The following is an 18,672-nucleotide window of genomic DNA, read 5'->3' as shown; positions in this document are numbered from 1 at the left end:
TTTTCCCACTCCTCCTTGTAGTCTTCAACAGCTGCCTTATTGGATGCTTTGTTACTACCTGGAAAGTGGCAAAAATTGTACCACTCCATATGAAGGAAAGTAGCCTTCCAATATTTGGCCGACCCCTTTCCTATCTAACCTGGGGAAAGTTTTCGGGAAAGTATGGACTAATGGACAACACTCTGGAGTGAAACATGAAAAGCGGCATACTCTTATCTACTTTCACGATAAAATGAGCTCCAGAATTATGTTAATATCAACAATAAGCCGACAGCAGCAGGGTCTTTGATCCTGAGGAGGCCTTTCACTTCAACTGAAGAAATGCTATAATTAAACTAGCGCTAAGTTGGCGGATACTTCTACGTCAAAGTAGCGAAAACCTCTCAGACTTGTGCTCTGTAATATCAGGAAAACAACAGGTTCTACCTCTGGACCTACATTGTAAACCCGTCAATATACGGTTGAAACTTCCGTGAATGAGTCAGCGGTATCCCCGAAGGTCCTTCTTCTTCATCTTCACATACAGATGAGGAGGGCAATCTTCCGACTGACAGAGGGTATCAGTGAGACGTGGAGCTGTCTAAATAAAAGGATTTGAATTTTTTCCAGGGAGTGTCCCGAATACTGATACCACGGCAGATCCGGACAATGGAGTTTCATTTGGATAAAAAAATTGAGGCAAGGGAGCAACAGGGCAGACTGGAAGAGAGTGGCTTAAACTATTCCAGCTGAGCGAACTGACTGAAGAAAAGTCTTAGGATTATAATAGGAATTCTCAAGGATCACTTCGGACTACCAACCGGGAAAGTAGGAATATCTGGAGGTATGTAGATTTTGGGGGGAGGGCGAGGCACTTATGCAAAGTGGGCTAATATAATATAACGACGAACGCAGTAGGTTGCAGTGGGCGGGTTACCCAATTCGTATCGGTGAGGATAAACTCGCCTGGAAAGTCTAAGGACTTTTCTATGGTAGAGCGAAAAGCGAAGTTGTGGTTCAGGATGGCAGGTACCTTCTGGGGATATTGAATTAGTGAGCCTCGGCGCAAAACCGGCATGCATAGAGTTTATTACTTAGGCAGGCCTAGATAGGATACCGGTCGTTGCTTCGCTGGAGATGAGGATTTGGACGTAGAAAACATTCTAAAGATTCCATGAGCTATGGTCTAAAAACATGAGTCCCTAAAAACAGGATTAGCTAGAAAATTCACTAGGATTAATGGCAGAGTTGAACCAGGATCCAACAATGGATGTAATTGGAAACGAGGTAGACACGGCCAAAAGTTGGACTGCGAATTGACAGGTAGGTATCGAAGTAACTCTAGTTGTATTTATGGGTTGAATATTGATCCTTAGAAAGCAATGTAAGAAATTTTTATTAGGCGTCATTGATCAATTTTGTAAAGTATAAGATTTCCGCCCCTCAATTCCCCGCTTTCATCCTATCCACGCATAATGCAATGCGACTGGTAAGACACACCAGCAGGACAACATAAACAATGACCAAAAACATCCATAATGAATTGAGATTTGAACCCGGGGCGACGAGATCGAGATGCTGACGCTCAACCTCTCGGTCAGCGCACCGTCAAAAAACAAAGTCAATAACATCTACTTACATATCCTGTAACTGGTGGTGGCTCTGTACTGTTGGTTGGGGGTGGAGCTTCAGTTGTTGTTGTGGTGGTGGTGGTTGTTGTTGTTGTTGTTGTAGTTGTAGTCGATGTTGTGGTTGTTGCTTCGCAAGTTAGTGAGGTTTTATCAAATACCATTCCTTCAGGGCAAGGAAAATGCTGCAAGTCTCCTTCAACACAAACGTAGAAATATTTATCGTCTAGCTCATCAGGGATCATGTCTCCATTTTTGATCGGACCGCAATCCTTTAATGAAAATATATTAAAATGATTTAGATTGAATCAAGATATTGTATAGGATAGGTTGGCATTGGGTTATGAAAGAGAAAGGTGACACCTGTACCTTTTTTGAACAGCGTAGATCACTTCACAGTTTTTAGAAGTCGGAGGAGGAGAGAAGGAGGAGGTTCAACTCCCAGTGCATTGTTCGAAATTTTATGGTGAAGAAAAATTATTGCGCATCTTCGACGGTTGACGGTGATCGCGCTAGAAAAATTCCGCGCATGGGGTCTGATGTTAGTGCTGATTATGTGATGGAGTGCGTTGGAGTGGGGCTACGTGGTTGAGAGCATGTGGCATTACACAGCCGGCTTGTCACATGAGATGGAGAAACACACCCAACAATATCATTATGCGCCAGTAAGCTACTTTGTCCCTACCCCAAAGATACATAAAGACATTCCGTGCGGATTTGCCGTTGGATTTGCTTCTTCAGTATACAGTCTTCTTGCTGGTACTATATGGTCCCTTTCTACCGGGCCTTACAGCTTAGGTAAACAGTTGTCGAACTAGCATGTTACGTGTGTGGAGGTGGGGCTAAATGATGACAAGACCAAAGCTCTCATTTTAATGTAGCTTGGTCTGTGCGTTCTCAAATGTGAACCGTGACTCAGAAATGGGGGCTACTCTCACTCTTGCGAGATAGCAATACATTTCTGGTCGTGCTTGGAAGTAGGTTGTACTTCTCCAGTCAAGTGGGTAAAGCTAGCCAGGGTGACATGGGGTGAGGATCGCACGTAGTGCTACATAAGGATGGCTACTGTGCTAAAGACAATTCTAAGTTTTTGCCAATCCTGTTTGGATTCAAAAAATACTGTACTGGCATAAGCTGATGTAAAGGATTTACTTCGCTAATCCTGTCCCCCACTACTTCCGAAGTAGAGAATGGTCCGCTGAGCCCCAAATAGGAAGCTTTGTAGAGACAAAGACAGGGGCAGAACTGCTGCTTTGTGATGATGGTTCTTCCATTAACCATCAGCATAAGCAGCCAAGCTTTTATTGAAATTTTTGAAAAAATAGGTCCCATTGGGGAAAATCTGGTCATCCCTCGAATTAGTAGCTCGACTTTGCTTGAAATAAAGCTGTGTTTGGCTCTGGTAGATAGTGTAAACGTGGATCACCAACAAAACCTCGGAGCTTCATTTATGGCAGGTTTCGTGGATTTTTTATGGGGCTTAGTGACTGTGGGACGCTGAAAAAGCCACCAGAGCTGGTCAAAGTTGGCCAAGACGGCAAAGCTATTCCAAAAACCTAAAGTGATGGCGAAATTGATAGCGAAGGCCCACCACACAAATGGTGAAGCTCGACCGAAGTATTCCCCTCCTTCCTTTGAATATATGAGAACTCGCATCAAACTCAGCGTAAAAAGGTGTTACTCACTGCACGCGTGGGGTTAACATTCTCACCAAATATAGTGTCAATCGGTACAGTCGTTGACGAGAAAAGTCCGTGTGACAGACAGACAAGTTGCGAAGTCTCTAAATTGTAGTACTGCCTCAATTTATCAAGAAGAAACTTAATATGCACCAAGTCCTTAATAACATGGCCAAGGAATAGGAACGCCAAATGCATTGTGTGCAGGCAGAACTGTTCCGGACGCAAGGGACGAAGTCCAAACGTAATTGCCTATGAGCTCTCTGCTTGGATCTTAGAGAGGATTACAGAGAAGCAAATGCTGTATCTACTAGTTTTGGCCTAAAAGATGATGTAAACACCTTCCGAAAAGGGGTTTACTTTTATTGTAGAGTTGCCTTTCTCAGCTCTGCACTGGCGTGTGGTATGTCCTGGTAAATGTCCCATTGCGATCACCAGGTCAACTTTTTTGAACGATGGGGGGATCGTCGGTACAGAGAACCAATATTTTTGAAACCGAGAAAGATGTCGTGCTGATCCTCAAAAGCTTTGTATGAGCAGATTTTCATAGAAGTTTGATTAGACCATCCACTAAAGCAGCTGCCCCTACGGGAAGATCTGACACAAACCATTGTCAAAGCATGTGACCCGTTCATGTCTAGAGGATGTGCATTTCCTAGTAGAACAGCCAACTGATAGTGGAACAGTGAACTGGCCATGGCTAGAGGTAGGGTCGATCAGGGCAAAGGGAGTATGCCTATAAAGAAGCACACAGAAACCTTAAGCTGGCTATCCAGTGGAGCAAGAGGGAATCTGTAAGAAACCATGATCAGGGGCGAAGGTAAACTCGGTGAGGAGCGTCAAGAGCAAGCGATGTGTGCTGACACCGTCCAGGGATCTTTGAATATAGTAGCAATTCCGAAGGTCACTACAGACGTGCTGATGTGGGTAGAATAGGCGAACAATAATGCCTCGCGTCGCAAAATCCATACCGGGCATGTTCGCTGAGTTGTTTGTGTACGAGGGGAAATTCCCTACACCTTGGAAGCGGCAGAAGTCGGTACTGCTGCCTAAGGTTGGTAAACCATTTAGATAAGCTATATTTCTACAGATTCAAGTGTCTTCTGGTCACCATAGGATAAATGCTAGAGAGATTAATCGGCCGCAGATTGTTGACTGAGGGCTGACGGAGCCTTTCAGATTGACATTATGTGTTTTGTAAAGTCAGGTCAATCATTGATGCTATTGAATTGGTTGCTCGTTTGGTCGAAGGTGCAATTCAGGGACAGGGTAGTTTTATCAAATATTGCGTGGTGGATCCCAGATGTTAGAAGTTCATTTAATTAGGGGGGAATGGAACCCTCATACAGAAATCTCAGACGAAAACCGATAGTACCGCCCAAGTCGCAATATGAAGTCGATTTTTTCTTTATCTCAGATGAGGTATGCTGAATGGAGTGTAAATAGATGGCAAAGACCGCAACGTGACGCAATGCTGGGGATATTGTCGACAAACACGTAGGTTGATCTCCGCCATCAAAGAGTGGTTGCGAGACGGCATGAGCAGATCAATTATAATCTTACGCAGTTTTTTTTACAGGACCTGGAGGATATCGCTAGTACCTGTACATGTTCAAGTTTGATGGTGGAGTCCCAAAGGACCCAGAGCTTCTTCATTGTCCAAGGTTCATCGAAAAAAGGGGGAATCTACAGGAAGCTCTTGGGACATCTGGCGCGGAGAATACTAGCATGTGAGGATGATTTAGATGTGTACTTCTCCGATCGGAGGAGTAGACAACCAAAGAGATCAAGTTCATATTGAATTCTGATCAAATCAAGAAAGTTTAGAGGAGAAATTGAGAAGGAACAACACGCAATTTGCGTTAGTCAGTCTATCGTGTCCTGCCGTTTCTAGGGGGGCTAGCGAAACTTTCCTGCCGTCTAGGACCCAGCGGGCGAGCTCCTTTAAGTTGAACAAAATGATCTGGAAAAATACATGAGCAAGCAAAGTCCGCCTATATTGACGGCTAGTTGGGATGGAATGACGAGATAATCGCAAGGGAGAACATTTACATCGCTTTAAAGAATCAAGTGAAACAAAAGGCCATACAGGATACAGTTGTGAAGAGTATACGGAGGGCCCATCACGTGACCCGTATAATGATCGTTATTATGCATGTGGCATCAACTATATCAACAATCGCTACAGGTAGAGTTCACAACGGATGGTTCGTATGCAGGCAACAAGAGCAAATACCACCAAAAAAGTACTTTAAATCCAGCTTGCTATACGCGGCTCCTATCTGAGTGGAGCACAGGATATCGCAAATTAGAAAAGGTGGGTTCGTTATTGATCTGCGAATTGGGGCTTGAGAATACACTCAAAGTCCTCCCTGCTTGTCGTAAAAGGCGACTTAAAAGGATTGTGGGCTAGCAACCTGCAAATTATCAACCTTTACCGCCACCGAAATATCAGGAAAATCTCGAATAGGGACTGACCTCAAGGCAACCATCTTCGGCTATCGAACACGGACTATATATAGTTTCTGGAAAGTGCACACACTCCTCGATACCGATAGCGAAGGTCCTTAGAATGCGAGCTTTATCCAACTTGAGCGAGAATTCTAGAGATATAAGCTGGAAATTCTGGGTCTAAGCGAAGTAAAATGGTGAGAGTCTGGAGAGTTTTCCTCTCTCTTGGGGAAATGTGATTTTGTACTCTGAAGAGCCAAGTGATAGCAGACGCAAATCCGATGTCGGGGTGCTTTTGACTTCTACTGTAAGCCGTGCTCCTTTGACCTGGGAACAATAGTACAACCCTACGGACGAACCGAGGCTCTTGATATAGTGGAGAAGGATGCTTTCTACTAGCATTTAAACGCGGTTCAGGGGAAGCTTCCTAAAGGGGACACTGTGTTCGTGATGGATGGTCTGAATGCAATGTGGAGTCTGACAACAATCTGCTCGGACAGATGATGGGGGAACTTAGTCTTGGCTACAATAACGGTAATGGTGGGAGGTTCATGGATTTCTGCAACTTCCACTGCCTCGTTATTGTTGCCACATTGTTCGACCACAGGGTCTATCATGTGGTCAGTTGGGTTTTAACAGGTCGACGTCGTACGATCAATTAGATCGACCACTTCGTGATGTCTGTTGGATGTGCGTAACAAGAGAGACAAAGAGAACACCATTTGATAGCCGGTTATATTCGCTTGCTTCCGTCACTTTTCACATGTTTGGAGAGCTCTGACCTCTTAAGTTCAACATAGACCTATTGCATAACCCAGTTGTCACTAAACAGTGAGGAAGCTATTTTGGTGACTGTATAGCAGATATACTGAGTAACGCGCCTGAGAATATCGGTGAGCATTGGGACGCAATGAAAAACGCTCTACACAGGTCATCCCCACGTCCCGACTATGGGCCTCATAAGATCTAGCTGGCTGCGGAATCGTGGAAGTGGATCGATGAACGGAAGGGATTGGAAGGCTCTACTCAGCCCTGGGACTGATGACGGTCGTGACGCGCTCGAACTCTAATCTCAGTGAAATCCCGAGAAATTCAGGGTAGTCTACGCCGTGACAGGATGTAATTTACTATTTAACTGGTCAGGAAAATGGAAGATGCCGCAGAACGCAATTAGTTCAGAAATATATACCATATCAAGAAAGAGCTTGCATGTGGTCGCATATCTTTCGATGGTCCTGCGAAGGACGTCAATGGTCGACTTCTCATCCACTATGACAAGTAACTTCTTAACCGTATCACACCCAGTGGAACTTCACCGGATGAAATGGCTAGTTACCGTAACATGCGGTATTGACGCTCCAACCAGAAAAGAAAGAAAGAAAGGCCATCAATCCACTCAAACGGGGTAAAATCACTGGGCTTGACGGTCTCCTGCAAAATTATTTATCGCAGCATTTGCAGTTTAGGCAAATCTGCTGTTTCGAAACGTAAAGAAATCTTGGGAATGGGGAATGGGGAAGGGCATGACCGTTAAAATTTCAAAGAAGGGGACCCGTTTTGAGTGCGACAATGGGAAGGGTATTAGCGTGCTCCCTGCTATCGAAAAGATTGAAACTAAAAGAACTTCTCGAAAGCTGGATTGATAGGGAGCAGGCTGGTTTCTCTCTGGATCTCTCTAAGATGTTTGCTGCACCTGCTCTTCATTGATTTCGGGAATGGTTTCGATGGCGTGAACAGGGAGTGTATGTAATGTCACGTGCTGCACCCAAGTAAAACCTCGGAGGATTTTGAGGTCTAAAGCAGAGAGGATTGCATCATGTCGCCGATATTATTTCTTTTTGTTATCGGTGATCATCTTCATGCTGCCTGTTCCGGAGGACGCGGAGGAGTGAATAGACGACGCCACGTTTCCTCAAGCCCCTCAGCTACGCTGATTCTGATCTGCTTGCTTTCTCATCGAGTTATGGACCTCAGCCAAATGATTCTGGATTTGGAAAGAGATTCAGATAGGGCTAGAACGAAGATAAACACCAACAAAACCAAGCTTCTAAGCCTACTGGGTCATCGGACTCTCCCTGTCTACATTAATGGACAGAGCATCGAAAGTATCGATTAATTTGTACATCTGGAAAGCCTGGTTTCTGCGGGCGATGGCTCCGAACTGGATGTTGCCCAACACATTAACAGAACTAGATCCGCTTTCGTTACCCTGTCTAAAATCTGGAAATTGAGCTATCTCAACACTAAGATCTCGTTCAGAGTGTTCTGTGCTAGTGTTCTTTCTGTGTTGCTATATGGGAGTAGCACATGGAAACAGAACTCCGCTGTTTTCTAAGCTTCAAGCTTTCGTCAATATTTGTTTGCGTCGTGTCATCGGAGTGCGCTGGCCTAATCCTATCTCAAATGAAGAAGTTGGCCAACGCACAGGCCTGCCATGCGTATGCACCGTGATTGGAGGAGTCCACGCCATGCAATGGAATCCACCCTCCCAAGATGGTTGATGAGATGATCGGTCCAAACGCACTTCGCACAGAACAGTAGAAGAGGAGTGCGAGCGTCTCAAGAAGTGGAGGAGTTGAAGCGCATTTCAGGTAACCGCAAACGATGGCGCGAATGTTTGGTTGACGCACTATACCCTACCAAGGGATGAATGGTAACCATATATATTTCAGCCAATGAGACGCTTGCTTCTACCAGAGAAGGACGAATTAGCCCGAGGTGACTGCAGGATTCTGAAAGGTTGCTAGGTGCGCTAGGTGGGAAATGTAGCTGGACCCGTGATGACCCAATGATCCTGTGTGTTGGGAGATGGATCGAATGAAAACATGGAAAATTGAGTTGGCATTTAACACAGTTCCCTGCTGAACACAACGGTTACAGGAAGTAGCGAGTCCCTCGTATCTCCCGAATGGACAGCTATGCCCGAAGACGTGGGGTCATGTTAGGTTTCATTGTCGACGATGTAGTTATCGTCTATCCCAATTCCGTGTAGAAGATGCTGAGTGGGGAAGCCAATTGGCGTGTGGGATACGTAACAGTAACTGCGATACGAGGGATGGGAGGGAGTCCAGGAATCGGACCGAGTCAGGAAATCCTGATGGACGCATGATATTATTTCGTAGGGTAGGCCACAGCCCTCCCTACGAAATAATATTTTACGGTGACCCTGCAGAGAAATGGGCAGAAAGAGAGCCTGACTGAAACTGTGCTGGAAATGTGGGGAAGAAATTTAGTTGGCGAAAGATTGCAATAAAAATTCGTGCGGTTTTTTAAGGCTGCGCTATATGAAGGAGAGCCATCCAGAGTTTAAACGGCAACAGCACAACAGGAGACTATTGCCAGCAACTTCCAAATCTGGGCAGTGGAACGGAGAATTCTGGAAACAAATGAAAGGGAGGAACCTCACTCGATGTTTCCCATTATCTAAACATTACTTTGGTCTATGTAGGAAATGTGAAAATGTTTAGAGGTGATTGTTCTGTCATAGATCCTTCTAGTTATCACTGCCATAACGTAGCGAGGTTCAGTGGATTCAGTCAGCTTTCCTCAAACACTTCGACTATAGTGATGTCATCTGCTTGCTTTCTCACCGAACGTAAATCTTGCCTAAGTAGGTCCCAATTTGGACCAAGCAAAATGGAACTGAAAATAAAAACCAACAAAACCAAGGCTCCCAAAGGAAGTGGAAATGGATAAATAACTCATTGGGAGAGGGTGACAAATTCATTAATAATTATGCCATGCAATAGGGCCCGCTGTTCTAGGATTACTGGTTCCAGGAGGGTTAGCTTGGAGCTACCTGGCGCAGAATAGTGGAGGAAGGATCCAGGCTCGTCGAAACATTATTTGGAAGGGGGACGGGATGAGTTGCAGCACATGGACAAGAACCTATTGCCGACTAAATGGAAATTCGCGGTCTCTCTAAATGGCTAGTTAGGAGTGCATTATTTCGTTTTGAATTGACAGACTCTTGGGACCTCATTCACTACATCATGAACCAAATCAATTTTAGGAAAAAGCAACTCCCAATTTCTTTTGCCGATAGGTCCTAAGTTTTTTGCGAACACCATTCATTTTTCAAGAAAGCAGTAATCAACAAGTTAGGACACCTGTGCTCCGGGAGCGGCGTCACCAAAAGGACCAGGTGATTTTTAACCACTATCGGTCATCCTACTTCCAGAGCAGAGGTTAGGCAGCTTGAGATGGGTTATCCTTGTCCGTCAGTTAAGACTTTTTTTTGGGAATGTAGCCTCCAATGGTAAAGTATATTTGAATACAATTGAACTCCGCTAAGTTCACCTTGGTCAAAAACTGCATTCGTTGGCTAGGGGCAGAACTATCTACCTGGGTCCGACAGTGACTTAGTTCATGAAACCTTAGCAGAACTGGGACATAAAAGTGTTACGTTCTTTGGAATTGAAATTCTGTTTGTTGTTCTTTAGTTGTTGTATTCTGAGTTTAATAACGCTTTACAGTAGGAAAAACACGTAGAACCTCCTTGAAATACAATTGTGGGAGCAAGAAAGAGAGAGCAAGGGAGAGTGAGAGAGAGTTCTAAATTCCAAAATGTCAAGACTGAATATCAGGCACTTTTTCCTTGAAAGGTTATGGTGTTCGGTTAGTGCCCTTATGTACCTGGGCTTCATCTCACCTTGAAAGAAGAGGTCACTTTAATTGCAAGGATTTGTGAAGGTTGTGAGTAAGTAAAGTGGGCGGAGTGAATTGGCGTGTATGTCAGGGTTATACTTAAAAGTGAATCATTTTTCTCTGGAAAGAAACATTCCTAATGAAAATATGCGCTTGGGAATTTTTACCGGCGCTGAGAAAAGGATGACCAAAGTGTTGACATCCTTTGATAAGTAGAAAAGTACCCTATTTTGGGAGATGCATGGTTTTGACATCTATCTAGGGTCGAAAATCACAACCAATAACAGCTACGATGACGAAATTCGCGCACGGTTGTTGGCAGCCAACAGAGCCTATTTCAGCTTACAAAAACTGTTTCGCTCGAAACGTCTCACCATAGTCAAAGCCCTTATACTGTACAAGGCAATGATCTTGCCAGTCCTCATGTATTCCTCAGAGACTTGTGTTCTTAGCAAGAAAAATTGCGAACTCTTAGCCGCGTTCGAGAGAAGAATCCTCCGAAGAATTTCCGTAGCCTACATAACGACGTAATCTATGAGCGATACCATGACCGTCAGACTGTGGATAAAATCCGGCTCAATAGGTTACGGTGGGCGGTTCATTTAATCAGTATGAATGAGGATGATGGAGCGATGGCGTAGGTCAGGACGCCAGACAGTTTTTAGGGATATCGAATTGGTGGACCTCGGCGTCTGGAGTTCCTTATTAAGGCAGGCCTAGACCGGATACCAGTAGTTGCGTCGTTGATGATGATGATGGGTTTGACAATTTTAATAGCTTTTTGACATGGTATGGAAATCTAACTTAATCTTAATGGGATATTGACATATATTACCAAATTGGGAGCGACTGTTGTTGTAGTTGTAGTTGTGGTTGTAGTTGTACTAGTTGTCGTAGATGAGGTGGTTGTTGGGGTCGTGGTGCCTTTAACACAAGACTCCAGAACGGGATCAAAAATAAGGCCTTCAGGGCATGATACATGCCGTAAGACGCCATCAACACATACGTAGAACATGGTTTCGTTGTATTCGTCTGCCATGAATCCACCATTAGGTATGTCACCGCAATTCTGAAAGTAAGAAACCGAAATTAGGAATACATGGGCGCGTCCTTTAGACTTGATCCTAATTCCTGGATACCCGGATATTGTATCATACTTACCATACAGTGCCATACTTACCATACCGTAGAGGCGGATTGATGATGGATAGGTGGAAGGGGTTGAAGGCTTTACTGATCGCTGGAAGTGATGGCGAACGTGGCACGCTCCAACTCCAATACCGAGCGAAATCCCGAGAAGTTCAGCGTAGTGTGCGCCGTGACATGGGGGAATTTGCTGGTCAGAGAAGGGGAAGATGCCGCAGAATGCAATAAAGTTCAGAAATGTATACCGAATCACGAAAGAACTTGAATCTGCTAACAAATCTTTCGATGGTCCTGCGATGGACTTGAACGGTCAACTTCTCATCCACGATGATGAGCAGCTGATGAGGTGAAAAGAACACTTCACCCCGGTTCTTAACCGTATCATCCGGTGAAACTTCAACGGATGAAATGGTCAGTTACCGTAACATGCGGATACGGATTGTCTCTCCAAGCAGAAGAGAAATAAATTCGGTATCAATGTACACAATCGGGGTAGAACCGCTGGGCTTGACAGTTTCCTGCAGAATTATTTATTGCAGGACCTGCAGTTACTGCAGATCTGCTGTTTCCACTCGTAAAGAAATCTTGGGAATCCCAGTGAGTGGAAGAAGAGGATGATCGTCACAATTCCAAAGAAGGGAATGACAGCTGGAAGGGTACTTGCGTTCTTCCTGCTATCGCAAAGATAAAAGCTAAAGGAACTTCTCGAAAGCTTGAATGACAGGGAGTAGGCTGGTTTCCGCTTCGGAGCCTCCTGCTTTGACCTAAATGGTTCTAGATTTAGAAAAACATTCAGATAGAATTAGACTGAAGAAAAACACCAACAAAACCAAGGTTCCCAGCTTAACGGGTCATTGCAATCTCCCTATTTCCATTAATGGGCAGTATCTCGAAAGCGTCGATCAATTTGTATATCTGGGAAGCGTGGTTTCTGCGAGTGGTGGCTCCAAACTGGATGTTGCCCGAAGCATTAACAGCACTACATCCGCCTTCGCCACCCTGTCTAAAATTTGGAAACGGAGTTATTTCGACACTGAGATCTAGTTGAGACTGTTCTGTGCTTTCTTTTTTATGTTGCTAGATGGGAGTAGCACACGGGAAGTGGACTCCACTGCTTTTCAAAAATTCGAAGCTTTCGTCAATACCTGTCTGCTTCGTGTCATCCGAGCGCGATGGCCTGACACTATCTCAAATGAAGAATTTGGTCGGCCTGCCACTTCTGGATAGGCCGCACTTTAAGGAGGGGCGACAATTGTATTACATGCTAACCCATGTAATTTAATGCGAGCGTCTCGGGAAACCGGGGGGTGAAGGTGGGGGGATAGTGCGTAGGTTTGTTTGACGCGCTGTACCACGCCAAGGGGGTGGGGAAAAGGTAGCCATGTATATTTAAATGAATGGGCCGAATTACTGATGGTGACTGCAGGATTCCGAAAGGTCGAAAGGTCTGGGAAAAGTCGCTGGACCCATAATGACCCAATGATCCAGTGTGTTGAGAAATGGGTCAATTTAAAAGATGGAGGCTTGGAATTTGGCACAGAGTTCCCTACTGGACACAACATTTACAGGAAGTGACGAGTTCCTCGAATGCCCCGAATGGAGAGCTAGGCCCGAAGATTTAGAGTATGTCATGTTTCATTGCTCGGACTCGCTGATGAATGAACGCGGTTGAAATACGCGCTCAATGTAACTATCGGATCCCTTATTCTAGAGGAGAAGATACTGATCCGGGAACCAAATTGGCACACGACATACGGGACAGTAACTGCGATACAAGGGAAACTCCAGGACATGCATCAAGCCTGGAAATTGCAACGGAAAGGTGATCCTATAGTGCTGGCGTAGACTAGGGCCCACCCTATGAATAATACTTCTCAGTGACCCCGCACAAATATGGGGAGAAAAAGAGACCGAAAGAAACTGTGTAGAAAATGTGAAGAAGAGAATTACCTGCCGAAAGATTGCAATAAGAACTTGTCCGGCTTTTTAGGGCTGTTTAAAGTACGCTATATGAATTAGAGCCATCCAGAACTTAAACGGCAAACAGCACAACAGGAGGCTATTGCCAGCGGCTTTCAATTCTGGGGAGGAGGAACCTCACTCGAAACTTCCCATTATCTAAACATTACTTTGATCTATGTGGGAAATGTGAAAATGTTTAGAGGCGACTGTTCTGTCATAGATCCTTCTAGTTATCACTGCCTTGTCCATAACGTAGCGAGGTTCAGTGGATTCAGTCAGCTTTTCTCAAACACTTCCACTATAGCGATTCCATCTGCTTGCTTTCTCACCGAACGTAAATCTTGCCTAAATAGGTCCCAATTTGGACCTAGCAAAATGGAACTAAAGATAAACACCAACAAAACCAAGGCTCCTAAAGGAAGTGGAAATGGATAAATAACTCGTTGGGAGAGGGTGACAAATTCGTTGATGGGACCCACTGTTCTAGGATGACTGGTTCCAGGAGGATCAGCTTGGAGCTATCTGGCGCAGAATAGTGGAGGAAAGATGCAAACTCGTCGCAAAATCGTTTGGAGAAAAAGGGGGGGCGGGGGGTGAGTTGAAACACATTGTCAAGAATCGAAAACGGCAGTACCATATACCCACTGCTGTCGAGTGATCGTCAATATGCGGCTTGCCTAAATGGGTAGTTAGGAGTGCTTTATTGTGGTTTAAATTGAGAGAGTTCTGGGTCCGCATTCACCAGATGATGCACCAAATCAATTTTAGGAGAAAGTAATTCCCAATTTTTTTGGTTCACAGGTTTTTAGTTTTGTGAATACCACCCACTCTCCAAGAAAGCAGCAACCAACAAGCCAGGACACTTGTAATCTCGTCGTATTCAACTTTCTGTTTGCCAAAAACACAATAGGTAGTTCCATTCTAATTGTTCAGCTTCGATATCAAGAGGATCGGGATTCAGGATTACTTCAAACTAAAACAAAATAATCTTTGTTTCGGTCAGTTTACGCCAGGTGAACCAGGTGATTTTCGACCAATTTGTAATCTATTTCTGTCATCCTGCTTCCGGAGCCCAGGTTAGGAAGCCCAGATGGGTTATCTTTGTTTGTCAGTTGAGGCAATTTTTTTGGATTGTAACCCTCAATGGAAAAGTACAGAACTATCTACCTGGGCCCGACATTAACGCAGGTCATCAAACCTTAGCAGAACTGGGACCTTAAAGTGTGAATTACTTGGAACTACATAGAAATATGTGGAAGACCGTTATTGACATTAAGAGTTGCGCAGAGTTCTTTTGGTATTGTTATGACTTTCGTTCCTGGTATCCTTCTATGCCTCCTGATCTCTAGCTTTATGGAATCATTGACATCTCTGGATTGGCCAGTAAAGCCGCGGCTATGACTTCTTGCCTTGTGAGAGAAATTGAGTGTAGCCGAATTGTAGAGGGAAGGGGAGGGAGAGGGAGAGAGTGAAAGCAAGGGAGAGTGAGAGATTGTCCCAAATTCCAAAATTACAGGACCGAATTTCAGGACCTTTTTGCTTGAAAGGTTACGATATTCGGTTAGAGCTCTTACGCGTTTGGACTCCATCTCGCCTTGAAAAAAGTCGCTTAAGTTGTCAACGTTGTAAGTAAAGTGGGCGGAGTTAATAAATTGACATAACATTTCTCAAGGGTACGTCAGGGTTACACTTAAAAGTGCATTACATTTCTCTGGAAAACAGAGATCTAGAGGAAACATTTCTGGTGAAAATACCCCTTTGGGAACTTATTACCGGCACTGAAGAAAGGATGACCAAAGTGTTGATATCGTCTGATCAGTAGAAAAGCGCCCGTAGTGTTCTATTTTGGGAGATGTATGGGTTTGACAATTTTACCGGCTTTTTGACATGGTACGAAAATCTAACTTAATTTCAATGGGATATTGACATTTATTACCAAATTAGGCGCAGGTGTTGTTGTAGTTGTAGTTGTGGTTGTAGTTGTACTAGTTGTCGTAGATGAGGTGGTTGTTGGAGTCGTGGTGCCCTTAACACAAGACTCCAGAGCGGGATCAAAAATAAGGCCTTCAGGGCATGATACATGCCGTAAGACACCATCAACGCATACGTAGAACATGGTTTCGTCGTATTTGTCTGCCATGAATCCACCATTAGGTATGTCACCGCAGTTCTGAAATTAAGGAACCGAAATTAGGAATACATGGTCACGTCCTTTGGACTTGACCCCAATTCCCGGATACCCGGAAATTGTCCAATACTTACTTTCGAACTTTCTGTTGTTGTTGAAGTTGTTGATGTGCTTGTTGTGGTCGATGTGCTTGTTGTCGAATTCGAGGTACATTGATATGTCTGTTTATCAAAAATTGATCCGACCGGGCAGGACATGTGCCGCAAGACACCACGCACGCATACGTAGAATTTGGTATTGTCAAATTCATCTGGGATAACTGCACCCTCTGCCAATGGACCACAGGCCTATGGGTGAGAAGAGAAACCACTTGGTATTGCATGGAGTCTACAAATTTACTTCTGATCCTTCCTACCATTTCTTGCCACGTTGTGGTCGGTTCAGTAGACACGCACATCAAAAGGCTTTTGTCAAAGTACCATTTGTCAGGACAAGATTTACGTTCAAGGGTACCATTGACGCAAACATAAAATTTAGTATTGTCGGTGTCATCGGCCACTATCCCTCCATTGGGTACTGTTCCGCAGTCCTGAAAAAGGCAGGGTTTCCATCAATAAAAGCTTCTGTTTAAGGGAAGCGTATTTCAAAATTTTAGAACTGTGCAGGTACGGGAAAATGGAATTCCTTGGGGTCTCTGTCTGTTTATGGTGCCTACCTTATACGTTGGTGTTGTCGTTGGAACCGTAGAAACACATGTTTTTGATGTTTCACTGAAATATGAATCAGCAGGACATGATCGATGGTACAGGTAACCAGCTACGCAGACGTAGAATTTGGTTTTATCAAACGCATCTGGTATCACCCCTCCATCAGGAGTTGGTCCACAGTTCTACATTGAAATGAAAATATTTAACTCAAAATACAATTTTGGAATAAGTTATCGCAAGGTTTTGCTGTCACGTTGGCAACTAATTCTGAACACATTTATTGAAATCTGACCACCTTTGGTGTGTTTGCATATGGGGAAAGGCAGTGACAATACTTTACTTTAAACCACAGAAATCTGGCATTATTTTCAAGGTGGTTATATAATTTATTCGTAAGGACGTTGTGTTCCGGAATTTACTTATGGACAGCACTGGCAGGTGGCAATTCCATTGGTGTCAAATTGGCGAAGTTATAGACCAGCGTTGCTTCCATGCTGTCAGAACTATTCATCGACCATTTTTGGGATGACATGGACGAACAGAGGAAATGCACTCCTTGCTTTCATTCGTCTTACGTGCAAAGATCAGTTCTTCCGGGATTTTCTCAGCCCCGTGCGCCGCTAAGATCAGCGACGCCGGGAGAACCTGGAAGTCAAGGAGATTTTAAGGAGAGCTATTGTCGCACCAAGTTCTCCAAGCTCAGCAATGACAAGAACAAAGTCGTCAAATTCGTACGCCCGAAAAACCTCAGCATCTCCATGGATGGGATGGTGATCAAAGAAGAAGCACCCCAGACAAACAAGCAGCCTTCTTTTTTTCACATAAACAGAGGTAATAGGCGGACTACAGATTGCGGTTCGATGTTCAAAACGTAAGGGTCAAAGAATTCTCCCTTGCGAAACCGGACTATGACCTGGATCAAGTCGGAAGGGAGAAAGATCGATGGTCAGACAAGGAAAGATAGCCCCGTAAGAAAAGAAGGGAAAGGGGATCTCAAATCCGAATACAAGAGGAAGGAACCTGGTAAATCAGGAGTAAAAGAAGAAGACAGTAACCTCTCCTCAGGGGTCAACGTCCTTTAACGGGTCGGTTACGATTTAGGCAGTGATAGTTGAGACACGTATCAGGAGCTAGCCTCTTCGGGACCCAGACCGTGATCAGTTAAGCGTAGGTCAGGCCTCCGCGAACTGGAGTAGGGCCTGTGTCCCTATTGCAAACTGCTCTCTAGCACACAATCCGGTGGTAAAATTTCCATGGAGAATAATCGTAATACGAAAAAGTGACGAAATAGCTGAGAAGGAGGAAGAGCTGACTGCGTTTTAGCACAGGACAAAAATGCGATCCGTGAAAGAGGAAGGAAACATCCAATGCCGCACTGGGAAGCCCAAATAAAGAGGGGACGACAACTTGACTCGCTTCCCACACTGCGAGTTCGGGGCGGTACTAAAAGGGACTAAGGCACGACAAACATGATTCGTATCCCACAAATTAACATGCACTGGAGTGCAACCGCTCACCAGTTGTTAGCGCAGTTCGCTGCGGAGGTAATGGCTGATCTAGTGCAAACCAGCAAGGAATACCGGAACAGGGACTCGGCTTCATGGCATCCCGACTTATCGGGTACCACTACCATCTGGGTTTGGAACGACGTTCGTATTCTTGCCCAAGGCCGGAGGAATTGGTGTGTCTGCATTCGGTGTTTAGGGGTAACATTTCTTAGCGTTTACCTGACGCCAAATGAGACGATGCCGGACTTTCGGTGCCGACTTAATGCCGTCAAGGAGGACGTTTAGAGCACGGACTGGTGAACACTGGTAGGCGGTGATTTTATTGTTAGGGCTCTTTAATGGGGCATGCCTCAGTCAGACTCCAGAGGGAACGGATCCTAGAAGTGACGGCAAGAATTGGGCTTACAGTTAACATCGGATCTAAGCCAATGTTTCGGCGTCCAGGCCGCGCACTTCTCGGCAAGTGCTCACCAGTATACCAGTATGCTAATTACCGGAATGCATGAACCTGGCGCTCCTCTTGCTTGTGGAATGTACTGAGGATGAGCATCGGGAAGTTCGTCGCAGCTCTTGGAACAGGTGGAGGGTGCTTCGGGGGATGGCATTGTTGCAGTTGACACTGTCGCAAAATCAGGGATCAACCTGATAATGACAGCGTGTGAGGCTCCCATGCCCCGCAAGCCGTGACAAGCCTTCTATGTACTGATGGACGGCAAAAATTGCGGACATACGGAGAAACGATTCTCGCTTATTTGATGGAGAGCATTTTTCCTTGTTGCTGGAAGGTGATGAGACTCGCGGTGGTCAGCAAGCGAATAGGAGACCCTGAGTTGCCGT

General features: G+C 44.8%; 1 protein-coding gene across 1 annotated transcript in view; it reads right to left on the bottom strand.

The window, feature by feature from the left end:
- The window catches only part of LOC119647590, a 122,287-nt gene that overhangs the window by 51,372 nt on the left and 52,243 nt on the right, over nucleotides 1-18,672 (bottom strand). The window contains exons 23-28 of the mRNA XM_038048604.1: nucleotides 16,336-16,509; nucleotides 16,036-16,209; nucleotides 15,755-15,967; nucleotides 15,429-15,662; nucleotides 11,220-11,453; nucleotides 1,619-1,879 (exon numbers count right to left, since the gene is read on the bottom strand). Of these exons, the coding sequence (XP_037904532.1) occupies nucleotides 1,619-1,879; nucleotides 11,220-11,453; nucleotides 15,429-15,662; nucleotides 15,755-15,967; nucleotides 16,036-16,209; nucleotides 16,336-16,509 (1,290 nt within the window). The remainder of the gene's footprint in view (nucleotides 1-1,618; nucleotides 1,880-11,219; nucleotides 11,454-15,428; nucleotides 15,663-15,754; nucleotides 15,968-16,035; nucleotides 16,210-16,335; nucleotides 16,510-18,672) is intronic.

The sequence above is a fragment of the Hermetia illucens genome, chromosome 2, assembly GCF_905115235.1.
Source record: "Hermetia illucens chromosome 2, iHerIll2.2.curated.20191125, whole genome shotgun sequence".
Taxonomy (NCBI): domain Eukaryota; kingdom Metazoa; phylum Arthropoda; class Insecta; order Diptera; family Stratiomyidae; genus Hermetia; species Hermetia illucens.
The sequence above is the reverse complement of the archived record's forward strand: the minus strand, read 5'-3'. Positions and strand labels throughout refer to the sequence as shown.